The sequence below is a fragment of the Carcharodon carcharias genome, chromosome 2, assembly GCF_017639515.1.
Source record: "Carcharodon carcharias isolate sCarCar2 chromosome 2, sCarCar2.pri, whole genome shotgun sequence".
NCBI lineage: Eukaryota > Metazoa > Chordata > Chondrichthyes > Lamniformes > Lamnidae > Carcharodon > Carcharodon carcharias.
The window spans coordinates 142,056,356-142,070,567 of record NC_054468.1 but is presented as its reverse complement, the minus strand read 5'-3'; the positions used below and the strand labels follow the sequence as shown (position 1 = coordinate 142,070,567).

Genomic DNA, 14,212 nt, shown 5'->3' with positions numbered 1-14,212 from the left:
GCACCTTTGCAGCACGGGTTTGGAGAATGCCTGCAACTGAGCTGAGAGCACAGCATGCAGTCTAATGGGCAAAGCTGCTGCCAATCAGTCAGGTGGAATGGGCAGAGGTGGCTGGGGTTTCGGGCAGCCATGTAGCACACTAATCTCTGGCCATCCTAGTGGTGGCCAGCACTCTCCAGGAAGCATTAAGGGGCCTTCAGACTTAACTGAGAGAGGTTCTTAGTACACCCATATTAACCCGCACGACTCTCTACTTCATCCTGCAAGAGGAGTACATCAGGATCTTGGAGCCTGGTGACTTAGCTGTATGCCTCAAATGTACGGAGAGTGAAGACAACGGATAAGAGAGCAACTGAGGCGCCTGGCTGCGCAGGTGGAGGAGTAGCATCCTCTGGAAGAAGGGGCGGCTGGGGGTCCTGCACATGTCACTGAAGAGCCACAGTGAGCTGTCACTGGTCGGCGCCTAGCTAGACCCAGGGTGTATAGATGCCACCCTTCATTCCTGTAGTTGACCGAGAAACAGTGTAGCCTAGGACTACACATATCTAGGGAACTGGTCAGTCACATCTGACAGCTACTGCAGGATTTGGCACCATGGACACCTGGAGGGCATTCTCTGCCAGTGGCCGTGAAAGTGACCATGGCAATCTATTTCTATGCCAGTGGAGTCTTTCAGGACTCCACAGGTGACCTCTGTGGGATATCACAAGCCTCCACCAACAAATGCACCCATGAGGTCATAGGTGCCATTCTTTGTGCAATTTTGTGCATTTTGCCCAGGACCAGGACAGCTAGGGTGCAAGAGCGATTCTATGTGCCCAGATCTCGGGCTTCCCACAGGTGCTGTGTGCCATTGACTGCATTCACATGGCACTCAGACCTCCACCGCAACACTCAACTGTGTAAACTGTAAGGGATTCAGTTTGCTGAATGTGCAGCTGGTGTGTGACCATCAGAAACACATCCTGCAGGTCTGTGCATGGTTTCCAGGGAGTGTACATGGCTCCTACATTCCCAATCAGTCACAGATCCCTGATGCCTTCCAGGGTCCACAGAAGCTACAGGAATGGTTCCTCAGAGACCAGGGCTACCCGCAGAGGTTGTGGCTGATGACACCGTGTGGCAGCCTCAGACTTCAGCAGAATGAAGGTATAACAAGGCTCATGCTTCAACACACAACTTGGTGAAGCAGCTCGAAGGCGACGATGACAGGGATGAGGCCCTCACACTGGCTAGGCAAGGCAGGCGCTTGGCCGAAGACAGCTCGCTTGCGCCCTCTGATGAGGGTCATATCATAGAGACACAGCCATGAAACTTTAAAAGTATCTGCTCTTTTGTCCACTTTCAGCACCTGAGCCCTTCAGGAGCACAGCATCACTGGTCACAGATACTGGAGAGATGGGGGCCAGCTCCACCTTAAAGATGCTGAGAGCACACAGAGGGAATGATGGAACTCTGTGACACCTGCCCATGACATCCTGACAGCAGTGACGAGCACTGTCAAGGTGCAGGCATCAGTAATGTGTCCAGGGAGTGTAAGGCCGAACCATCACTTTGATCTGAAGGCTGCACAGAACACGAAAGAGGCCCTGGACTGAGACACCTGCCTTTATCTTGTGCAGAAAGGTTTCACATCTGAGAGTCATGAACACTGCTCATCAGAACAAGGAGCCATAGGCAGGGAGACATTCTTGGGGAGTTTCTTGACAATGATGAACAGTATGTACAAGTGATTAACATCCATGCCCAGCTGTGCAATTGCTCCATTGGGCATTGATAGTGTAGTAGTTACGGTACTGGACTGGCAGTTCAGCTGCTATGGATTCAAATCCCACCACAAGTTACTCAAAAGAGTTACATCATCTTAACTTTCCTAACCCCGCTGCTACGTCTTGGTGCTCCCCAGCCATCCACAGCCGAGGTGGAGGCAGCCTGTGATGATCTTGGTGTGCGTCCTCTGGAGGGCCTTGGTCTGCTTTTGGGGTCCTTCTGTGGCAGCGGCACTCTCCTCGGCCTGTAGAGCTGGAGCTGCTAAGCCCACAAGAAGAGCAGACTCGAATGGGCCGGACACTCCCAGAATCACCTGGATGGATGGCCCCAGGGGATATACCAGCTGACCCTCCTCCCTGTGGGTGCCCAAAGGCCCCATGGCTGACTCCTTGAGGAATAGGGGTAGCTGGAGTGAAATGGACCCGCACCCCTCTTACGGACACACTTTTGGAGGCCAGCTATGGCATCAGCGATGGAGGTCAGCCTGCATAGCAGTGCAGGAGCGATATTCTGGACCAAGGTCTCCATGGCAGTCGCCACCCTACCAATGTTGACCTTGGTGCGTTGGCATGCCTGCACTATCACCTCAGCCTGAAATTGGATGGACTCCTCCATCACGCCTTTCAATCTGAGGATTGCAGTGGACATCCCTTCCTGATGTTCCCGAGATTGCCTGTGCATCTCCAGCAACTGTGACATGACCGAGTCCAGAAGCTCGTCATCTGACTCGGACTCTGCAAAGTTCTGGCATCTAGCAGTCTTCTGAGTGACAGACACCTGGGAAATCCCTGCCGCCACCTGCTGCGGATCAGGCAATGCAATGTGCTCACTAGATTGTGATCCCAAGGCTACTGTGAAGCTAGGTCGCACCAAGGTGTGAGTCTGCACTGGTGGAGGGTGTGGTGAGCACTGTGATAGGACTTCAAGGAGGGTTCCTCCAGATGCCTCTTCAGAGGTTTCTTCGGGGCTTTATTGGAGGCCCTGGGTCGTGGACTCCATCAGCTATTTCCCAGATGTGCCTGCGAAAGCAAGGGGAGATAAGTAGTGCGTGGCAGTGGCCTGTGAAACAGGATATTTCACTCCCAAATTGGTTATCTGATGGATGTTGCACTGCTGGATCCTCACTTGGAGCACCACCGACCCCACCGTCAGCAAAGGAATGGTCCAGATCCTTGCCAGCCAGCTGGATGGCTGTTTTCAAAGTCTGTGAGGACCTTGATTTCAGGCATTTCTCTACTGGTCAGTGACCTCTCCCCCTTGTGTGCCAGCTTGTCCTGATGAATAGAGACGCAGATAGTGTAAGCAGGATGCCTGCCAGGCCAGATGATAAGTATGCCTGGCCTGTGTGGTTGGTGAGTGGTCCCATGGATGGGATAAGTGACCTGGCAGAATGGAGCAATGGAGATTCATCCTGTTACGGCAATGGGTGGAAGTCCTCTTTTGAAGGGAGTTGGTACTGACTGCCACCGCCTCCCAAACTGGATTATTGAGGTTGCTGCCCATCCTGCGGCCAGAGTGTGGGTAGAGGACATCACAGCGAGCCTCCACTGCATCCAAAAGGCACTCGAAGGGCGTGTCATTGAACCTTGGGTCTGCAGTCTTTTTGCCTTTCAGGGCCATGTCTTCTTTGCAGCAGTCATGGGCTGGAAGCACAGACCTGTGTGTGTACTTTAAATATGGCACCTGGGATGTTGAAGCGATAAGGCTATGGCGTAGCAGGCTATTGAAGGCCCACCCGCCATGGAAACGGCATGTTTCCCGGGAATGCATAACTAATGCGGCGGGATGATACTGCGTGAAAAATCGTCGTTGTGGGTAAAACATCGTTTTACTGCCTGCTGCCGCACTTGGTGCAAATCTGGGGCGATTCCACCCATAGTCTTTCACTACATATTTATGCTGCTATTTTTAATATTCTTTCCAGTAATATTGTTGTTCCAGCTAAGTGTTACTTTCTAAAATTGAAGTTATTGTTTTTTAGTCCTACCTTCACAGTTGCATTCTCAGTCAGATAATTGAAGATTATGCAAAATTCAATTTGAAGGTAAAAATACTAATTTATTTGATGCAAGAGGGCATGCTTCCATCTGAAAAAGCACTTAGATGGCTGAGGTTACTGTGATGCATAGATAATGTGGCTAATTTTCTTTTTTCACTGAGGCTTGAAAACATGCTTGAGCTAGAGTAATACTACAATGAACATTTAAGTACAATGGAAGAACATGTTTTAATTTTGCACATCTGTACTCAGTGTTTTGTGATTTTAAGCATAATGTTTTATACTCCTTTTTCCTGAAATTGCCCCTTTAACCATTAAGCTGTCAGGCTCCAAGAATTTTGTCTAGTAAACACTTGCAGTAATTTTACTTTTAGAGATTCCAAAAGGCCTGATTATTATTAAGGTGTATGGCATTAATCTCATAAGTTTTGTACATGAGATGTTAACATTATCACTTGGGAAAGGTGTCAGGTATTGGTGAAGCTGCTCAGCAACAAGGCTTGAGTGTATAAAATAATCCAAAAGAATAATTATAACTTGAGACAATTTTGTTTTAATTTTTTATTGCTTTATAGTTTTGCATGTGAAAATTAGACTGCAGTGTTTCAGAACTTTTGCTTGACTTCCTTGGTACTTCAGATGTCAATGAAAAAAGATGAAACAAGAACGAAACTGAGTATCAACAAAGGAAAAGGGAGGAAAGATTGGCTAGGGTAGTCACCCTGCATCAGGGTGGCCAATTATTTGAGCTGGAGAACCATTTAATAAACTTTAGTGAGCTGTTCAGGGGCTGCATGCATAAAATGAATTCTTAACCACCATCAACATTTGTCATAAGATTTATTGTATGAGGAACCCTTCATGTCATTCCTATACTAAAGAAAAATGGCATTAATAAACTGTGAATGAACATTTTACAGGTTTACCCAAAATTTACATCTCCAGTGATATTATTGTGCCATTATTAAAACTATAAAACTGGTTACTTGACAACTGCTGTAAAATTTTGTAAAACAAAAAACTTTGAGCTGTTATAAACTTTCAGAAGATATTATTCTAGCAATTACAGGTAAGGAACAAATCAGCATGCTATTATTGATGCTGTTCCATGTGTGCTCCCCTCCCCTCACATGGCAGCTTCAGCATGCAGAAAGCCGACTTCGGTTGACTGACCTTGGACTACTTGTTGTAACCTTCATTGAAGGTCTCTCTGAACAGATAAAAGCAGATAATCTGATTTCCTTTTCCTGTTAAAGTGTTAGATTCTCATTGGAAGTATTTAAATAATTGTTGTAATGCAATGCAGCTGAAAGGCTGGATGTAAAGCTCTCAAGGGCCAGATGTGACCACGGGCATTTGCCTGCCCCACCCCACAAAATTTAGCCTTTTGGAATGAATGATAATTAAACAAATTTATCAATGGGCATGTTTTTTTTTATTCCACCCTTTTGCAAAAAACAGAATGCTCTCTAATTAATTGCGACTTTAATTCCTTGTCTCTGCAGGATGGTCGTTTGGCAGCAGGAGATCAGTTACTGAGCGTAGATGGTCGTAGTCTTGTGGGGCTTTCACAAGAAAGGTAATGGGTACTACTGCGGTTTGTCTACTGACTAAATACAATGAAAATTATCAAAGTGGTATTGTCATTTGTAAAATAATTCCAATGGGCAGCTTAAACTATGTGGTCCAAACATTTGAGTTCATGGTTTGATAGGCATGAAGACAAAATTCCTGACTCCTTGCTAAGATATCAGTTAACACCTACACTTTTCCTTACAGGTAGGAAAAGAGCATTAAAGGGACTGGTATTCCCCCCCCACCCCTCCAAGATTGATCTTGCAAACTTCCTAACAATCTGTTAATAGACAGTAGAGGTTAGGGATCAGGTTTAGTCAGAAATTATGCATGCTGTGGATAGACCACGTGGGGAAGATTTTTAAATTAGGCAGTTTTATTTAAACAAAAAATAGAAGTGTTTTTGTGCAAACCAAGCCCCTCAAGCACCTTATCAAAAATTATTTCATACACTTTATAATTACTGCAATTAACATTTAAATTATTAAAAGAAAAGCCTCTTTTTTTCAGGGCTGCAGAACTTATGACAAGAACAGGTTCTGTGGTCACCTTAGAAATAGCAAGACAAGGAGCTATTTACCATGGTTTGGCCACTCTACTCAACCAACCTTCTCCAATGATGCAAAGAGGTAAAAATCTTTCTTATATTAGACTCAAGATTCAAGTGCTGTATCAAACATCATCTGAGAGATCATAAAATTGCAAATATTGGACAAGTAATATCTTCAGTGACTTTCCTTTACAGCCTGCAGGGGGAAGTAAAACAACTCCTGATGCTATTGATGAACCGGGTATTTTCCTGGTGTAAGAACAAACTGACTCTGATGAAATGGCCACTTATGTCCCAAAACTATTGTTGGATGGAGAGTCAGTTGCTGTGTGAAACAGAACCATTAGATTGACTGTAATTTTTTAAAAATAATTTTTATTCATTTACGGGATACGCCAGTGTTTATTACCTATAACTAATTGCCCTTGAGAAGATGGTGGTGCGCTGCCACCTTGAATTGCTGAAGCCCATGTGGTACAGCAAGGGAGTTTCAGGATTTTGACCCAGTGACACTTAAGGAATGGCAATATATTTCCAAGGCAGGATGGTTAGCGGCTTGGAGGGGAACTTTCAGGTGGTGGTGTTCCCATGTACCTGCTGCCCTTGTCCTTCCGGATAGTAGCATTCCTGCATTTTGTAGATGGCGTGGACTGCTGCCACTGTTCGTCGGTGGTGGAAGGAGTGAATGTTTGTGGAAGGGAAGGTATGATTCTGAGAGTATGACTGTGTCAGGCTGTTACTTGACTAGTCTGTGAGACAGCTCTCCCAATTTTGGTGCAAGCCCCCAGATGTTAGTGAGGAGTTGTTTGCAGGGCTGCGTTTACCAATGTAGTTTCCGGTGCCTGAGGCAATGCCAGCCAGTTTCATTTCTTTTTATTGACTTTTTAGCAGTTTGATATGTGGCTTGCTAGGCCATTTCAGGGGGCATTAAGAGTCAACCACATGTGGATCTGGCATTGCATGTAGGCCAGACCAGCTAAGACAGCAGATTTCCTTCTCTAAAAGACAGTGAACTAGAAGGGTTTTCACAACAATGGTTTCATGTTCATCATTAGACTTTTAATTCCAGATATTTTGCCATGGTGGGAATCGAACCCCAGTTCCCAGATTTCTGGACTACCAGTCCAGTGACATTACCACTACTCCACCGCTTCCCCACTAAAAGCATAGTTAGAGTATTCCTTTGAGTTCAGATGATACTATATATCTGATCTTGAGCAAAATTCTTTTGAAGCAAGTAGTTTATACCTGGAATTATCTACTTAAAATGCAATTTATTGAGAGTGGTATTGTGTTTATTATACTTAACAGAGCAGTAGGAAAAGAGATCATGGATGTAATCCTCCATCTGTGTTTCTAATCTTACAATTGTGTTCACTTCGATATTAATCATTACTTCCATTGTTGAATAATTTATTTTTTAATGTGGTTTGTTTTTCCTACAAGCTAGATAAAAATATTCCATGAATTTGGCAGCAATCTGCTTTAAAATTGTAAGTCACTTATATTTAAAAGGGTAATTTGTTAAATTGGAATCTTAATGAGCCATTCTAAAACACAGCCACAAAATGCAACAGTTACATGTAAATATACAGATTGTTTATAATTTGTTTATATTTGTTTATAATTAAGAATTATACGATCAATAGATTTAATATAATCCATATTTTAATTATTTCAACCTCCATTGGGACTCACTTAGCTGGGGGGAGGGAGGAAGAAGGAAATTAATTAGATACTATAAGTTTCCCCTATTCCCTTACTGTAACTTCAAATAATCTTCTCAGGGATTCAAATTTTCTTTTCTTCTGTCATAAGCATTCACTGCTATTTTCTTGTTTTATTTATAGCTAAACTGTTGTATTCATTTTGCATTTAATTTGAGTGATTCTTGGTGTCTTGCTGTAATATGGTGAGTTTAATTGGAAACAAATAAATTTGGGACAGAAGTTTGTCCTTAGTGGGGCTGCTCAATGTGCGGGCAGGGGAGAGGAAGGTGAGTGGGTCTAGCATGAACTTCGCGCATGCACGCGAATGAGTGCTTCAATCCCCCTGAGGCATGGAGCTGCCCCGGAGATGAAGCGCTGTTTTAAAAAAAAAATAAAGAAAATAAAATGTCATAAAACACGTCCCCTCATGTGACCCTGTCACATGAGCAGGGACATGTTTTTAATTCAAGTGTTAAATTTTTATTTGCTGTTGGAAACCTCATCCCACCTGTGAATGAGGTTTCCTAAAAAATGCAAAGGCCACTTGGCCTTTTTGCCTGCCTGCCAACCGTTAGTTTGAATGGGCAGTGAAAAATTCAGGACAATAGTTTACTTAATGACCTTAATAGGCCTTTTAATTGTTGGCAGGTGCACTTCTGGTTCCGGTGCGTGCTCACTGGACATTGGCATGTTTGGCTGATGTCAACGCGCTTTATTTCACGCTCAGGCGTGTGCCCGCATGCTAAGCCTAATTTTCTGCCCTTGGGGTAATTGTTTTGCCCAGTTCTTTTTAAAATTGTTATTGCATTTCCTTTTCTATTTTAACCAAGTTGAGCAATATGCCATCATCATTCTTAAAAATAAGCCCATTAGCAAGGCATTGGGCTAACAAAGCGACTCCTATTTGGAAAAAGCTGTAATGGATTGTAATTTATTAATACTGTGCATAATCCTTTTTCACTGCATATCCAATTTTCAAAACTTTAAGAACCATATGCTCCAAGGTTAGTAGTTGAAAAAGTGCTTTTAAGATGGTTGTGGTAAAAGACATTTTTATCCAACTCTTATATAGAATTTGGAAATGTGTAAATCCTTTTTCCATTTTCAGCCTCTGATCGTCGTGGCACAGGCAAGCCTCGTCCAAAGAGTGAAGGCTTTGAATTGTACAACAGTAATCCTCAGAATGGAACACCTGAAAATTCCCCGATGGGCTGGACAGAATACACAGAACCAAAGAAACCACCAGGGGATGAAAGACTGTTGAAAAACCGAGCTGATCATCGATCTAGTCCCAATGTTGCAAGTAAATAAATAGTCCTGGAACTAGCTTCGTAATCCCTGTTGTCAGTTGTTTTAAAGCACTCCTTTGCATAGTAATTGAGGGATTTATTAGTAAACCATAATGGTAATTTTCATTCTGTTGCATTTGGCAGAATTTTTTTCTGATGTAATTAGTTTAACATTGCTTTAATGGTAGCACAAAGTGAATATTTCCCCTAGTCTTTTCTCTGCACACCTGGTTGCTACACTAGGGTTTCATTGGTGGTGGTAGCCCTCCAATACCTAACTGCAAGTATTTATTGATGGTGAGAGTCTAGAAACAGTGTTTTAGCTGACCATTGGGCTATTTGATTATAGGATTGTGGCAATTCCAGCTCACGACTGTCCTCACCCAATGTTCATGCATCTATATCTTCTAGTAGTGGTTACAGGATAATGATCAGGAAGTGTGACGTTCATCCCGTGCACCTGGGCTCCAATTCTAGTAGATCAGTTGCCTTGGCTATAATTCGATAACTCAGCAGGGGCCTGGGCAGTTGCTGGCTAGGCCTGCATTTATTGCCCATCCTTAAATGCCCTTTAGAAGGTGGTGGTGAGCTTGCTTCTTGAACCGCTGCTGTCCATGTGGTGTAGGTACACCTACAGTGCTGTTATGGAGGGTGCTCCAGGATTTTGACCCAGCAACAGCAAGGAACGGCGATATATTTCCAAGTCAGGATGGTGAATGGCTTGGAGGGGAACTTCTGGGTAGTGGTGTTCTGAGTTACCTGCTGCCCTTGCCCTTCTAGGTGGTAGTGATCATGCGTTTGGAAGGTGTTGTCTAAGGAGCCTTGGTGAATACCTGCAGTGCATCTTGTAGATGGTACACACTGTTGCCACTGTTCATGGGTGGTGGAGGGAGTGTATGTTTGTGGAAAGGGTGCCTTTCAAGTGAGCTGCTTTGTCCTGGCTGGTGTCAAGTATCTTGAGTGTTTTTGGGGCTGCACTCATCCAGGCAAGTGGAGAAAATTCCATCACACTCCTGATTTGTGCCTTGTAGATGGGGAGTCAGGAGGTGAGTTACTCGCCAAGGATTCCTAGCCTCTGACCTACTCTTGTAGCCACAGTATTTATATGGCTAGTCCAGTTCAGTTTCTGGTCATTGGTAACCCCCAGGATGATAGTGGGGGATTCAGCAATGGTAATGCCATTGAATGTCATGGAGCAATGGTTAGATTCTCTCTTGTTGGAGATGGTCATTGCCTGGCATATGTGTGGTGCAAATGCCACTTGTCAACCCAAGCCTGGATATAGTCCAGGTCTTGCTACATTTCGACAAGGACTGCTTAAGTGTTTGAGTCGTCGCGAATGGTGCTGAACATTGTGCAATCATCAGCAAACATCCCACTTCTGACCTTGTGATAGAAGGAAGATCGTTATGAAGCAGCTGAAAATGGTTGGGCCAAGGACACTACCCTGAGGAACTCATCCTGAGGAACTGAAATGATTGACCTCCAACAACCACAACCATCTTCCTTTGTGCTAGGTATGACTCCAACCAATGGAGAGTTTTCCCCAATTCCCATTGACTCCAGTTTTACGTGGGCTCTTTGATGCCACACTTGGTCAAATGCTGCCTTGATGTCAAGGGCAGTCACTCTCACCTCACCTCGAGAGTTCAGTTCTTTTATCCATGTTTGAACCAAGGCTGTAATGAGGTCAGGAGCTGGGTGACTCTGGCAGAACCCAAATTGAGCGTCAGTGAGCAGGTTATTGCAAAGCAATTGCCACTTTAAAGCACTGTTGATGACCCCTTCTATCACTTTACTGATGATTGATGGCCAGTAATTGGCCAGGTTAGATTTGTCCTGCTTTTTGTTTACAGGGCATACCTGGGCAATTTTCTACATTGCTGAGTAAATGCCAGTGTTGTAGCTGTACTGGATCAGTTTGGCCAGGGTTGCAGCACGTTCTGGAGCACAAAACTTCAGTACTATTGTCAGGGCCTGAAGCCTTTGCAATATCCATTGCCTTCAGCCATTTCTTGATATCATGTGCGGTGAATCAAATTGGCTGAAGACTGGCATCTGTGATGCTGAGGACCTCCAGAGGAGGCCAAGATGGATCATCAATCGTTGAGATTGTTGCAAATACTTCAGCCTTATCTTTTGCACTGATGTGCTGGGCTTCTCCTTTATTGAGGATGGGGATATTTGTGGAACCATCTTCTCCAGTGTGTTGTTTAATTGTCTGCCACCATTCACAACTGCAGAGTTTAGATCTGATCCATTGGTTGTGGAGTCATTAGCTCTGTCTATCATTTGCTGCTTATGCTGTTTGGCACACAAGTTGTCCTGTGCTGTAGCTTCACCAAGTTGATACCTCAATTTTAGGTATGCCTGGTGCGCTGCTCCTGACATGTCGTCCTGCGCTCTTCATTGAACCAGGTTTGACCCCCTGGCTTGGTGGTAATGGTAGAGTGGGAGATATGCCAGGCCATGAGATTACAGATCATGGTTGAGTACAGTCCTGCTGCTGATGGCCCACAGTGCCTTATGGCTGTCGAGTCTTGAGTTGCTAGATCTATTGGAAATCTATCCCATTTAGCCAGGGCTTGAAAGTTGCAGCTATGAGGAGAGATTGGATAGGCTAGGGTTGTTTCTCTTAGAACAGAGGAGGCTAAGGCGTGACCTAATTGAGGTGTACAAAATTGAGGGGCCTAGAAAGGGTAGACAGGAAAGACTTGTTTCCCTGAGCTGAGGTATCAATTACCAGGGGGCATAGATTTAAGGTGATTGGCAGAAGGATTAGAGGGCGCTTGAGGAAAACCTTTTCACCGAGAGGGTGGTGGGCGTCTGGAATTCACTGCCTAAGTTGGTGGCTGAGGCTGGAACTTTCAACTCATTTAAAAAGTACCTCGATCTGCATCTGAAATGGTGTAAACTTCAAGGCTATGGACCAGGTGCTGGAAAGTGGGGTTAAAATGAATGGCTAGTTTCTTTTTCCTCTTCTTAGGCTGGTGCAGACATGATGGGCTAAATGGCCTCTTTCTGCACCATAATTTTTCTATGGTTCTGGCATGGTGATCATGCCAGATAACATGATGTAGGGTATCCTCGATGTGAAGGTGGGACTTTTTCTCCATAAGGGCTGTGCGGTGGTCCCCCCTACCAATACTGTCATGGATACATGCATCTGCGAAAAGCAGGTTGGTGAGGATGAGGTCGTGTATGTTTTTCCCTCTTGTTGGTTCCCACACCACCTGCCACTGACCCAGTCTAGTAGCGATGTCCTTTAGGACTTGGCCAGCTTGGTCTGTAGCGGTGCTACAGAGCCACTCTTGGTAATGGACATTGAAGTCCCCTACCCAGAGTGCACTCTGTGCCCTTGCCAACCTCAGTACTTCTTCCAAGTGGTGCTCAACATGGAGTACTGATTCATCAGCTGAGGGGAGACAGTACGTGGTAATCAGCAGGAGGTTTCCTTGCCCATGCTTGACCTGATGCCATGACACTTCATTGGGTCCAGAGTTGATGTTGAGGACTCCCAGGACAACTCCCTCCTGACTGTGTACCACTGTGCCGCCACCTCTGCTGAGTCTATCCTGCTGGTGGGACAGGGCTTACCCAGGGATGTTGATGTGGTGTCTGGGACATGATCTGTAAGGAATGATTCCATGAGTATGACTATGTCAGCTTGTTGCTTGACTAGCCTATGAGACAGCTATCCCACTAGCCTCCCAGATATTAGGAAGGAGGACTTTGCAGGGTCAGCAGGGCTGGGTTTGCCATTATCGTTTCTGATGCCTAGGTTGATGCCGGGTGGTCCATCCGCTTTTATTCGTTTTCATTGATTTTGTAGCAATTGTATACAACTGAGTGGCTTGCTAGGTCATTTCAGAGGGCATTTAAGAGTCAACCACATTACTGCAGATCTGGAATCACATGTAAGCCAGACCATGTGAGGACAGCAGATTTCCTTCCCTAAAGGGCATTAGTGAAACAGAGAGGTTTGTACAACAATCGACAATGGTTTCATGGTCATCATTAGACTTTTCATTCCAGACTTTTATCAAATTCACATTCACCATCTGCCGTGGATTTGAACCTGGGCCCTCAGTCCAATAACAATACCACTATGCCACCACCTCCTCCATAACTCCTGTGTGGCGGTAATTTAGTTAGCTATTGGGACAGCTGATTTAGTGCTGTAGATCATAATGAGGGATTTGAAAGCATAGAATTATAACCTCAAGGGAAATGGTGGGAACCCATGGATTGCTATCCTTAAGAAAAAACACACAATGTGGCTTAGATTACTGGTAAACCAGAGGATTGGGAAAGTTTTAAAAACCAACAGAAGATGACCAAAAAATAATAAAGAGGGAGAAAATAAACTTTGAGGGTAAACTAGCAAATAATATAAAAACAGACAGTAAGAGCTTCTTTAAATATATAAAAAGGAAGAGAGAGCCAAAGTCAAAATAGGCTCCTTAGAGAATGAGGCTGGGGAAATAATAATGGGGAACCAGGAAATGGCAGAGGCGTTAAATAAATAGTTTGCATCAGTCTTCACGATAGAAGACACCAATAGCTTACCAAAAATATTAAGTAATCTTGGGCAAAAGCGGGGGAGGAAATAAATACAATAACTATACTAGAGAAAAAGTACTAGGGAAATTAATGGGGCTAAAGGCCGATAAGTCACCTGGACCTGATGGGTTGCATCCTAGGATATTAAAGGAAATAGCTACAGAAATAGTGGGTGCACTGGTAGTAATATTCCTAGAATCCTTAGATTCTGGAAAAGTCCCAGAGGATTGGAAAACTGCCAATTTAACACCCTTATTCAAAATGGGAGGGAGACAAAAAAATGGTAACTATAGGCCAGTTGGCTTAACATCTGTCATTGGGAAAATGTTGGCATCTATTATAAAGGATGTGACAGCAGAGCATTTAGAAATGCATAATATAATCAAGCAGAGTCAACACGGCTTCATGAAGGGGAAATCATGCCTGACAAATTTATTAGAATTTTTTGAGGAGGTAACAAGCAGATAAACAAAGGAGAACCAGTAGTTGTGATATATTTGGATTTCCAAAACGCGTTCAATAAGGTACCACACATAAGGCTACTTAATAAGATAAGAGCCCATGGTGTTGGGGATAGTATATTAGTATAGGTAGAGGACTGGCTAACTAATACAAGACAGAGAATTGGGATACAGGGGACATTTTCAGAATGGCAACCTGTAACTAGTGGACTGCCACAGGGATCAGTGATGGGGCCACAGTTATTCACAATATATATTGATGACTTGGATGATGGAAATGATTGTACTATCGCCAA

The 14,212-nt window shown here is 44.2% G+C and overlaps 1 protein-coding gene across 6 annotated transcripts in view; it reads left to right on the top strand.

The window, feature by feature from the left end:
• afdna (afadin, adherens junction formation factor a) overlaps nucleotides 1–14,212 on the top strand; it is a 243,077-nt gene that overhangs the window by 188,987 nt on the left and 39,878 nt on the right. For all 6 annotated transcript variants that reach the window (XM_041212059.1, XM_041212057.1, XM_041212055.1 and 3 more), the window contains 3 exons: nucleotides 5,275–5,348; nucleotides 5,855–5,973; nucleotides 8,712–8,906. In XM_041212059.1, the coding sequence (XP_041067993.1) occupies nucleotides 5,275–5,348; nucleotides 5,855–5,973; nucleotides 8,712–8,906 (388 nt within the window). The remainder of the gene's footprint in view (nucleotides 1–5,274; nucleotides 5,349–5,854; nucleotides 5,974–8,711; nucleotides 8,907–14,212) is intronic.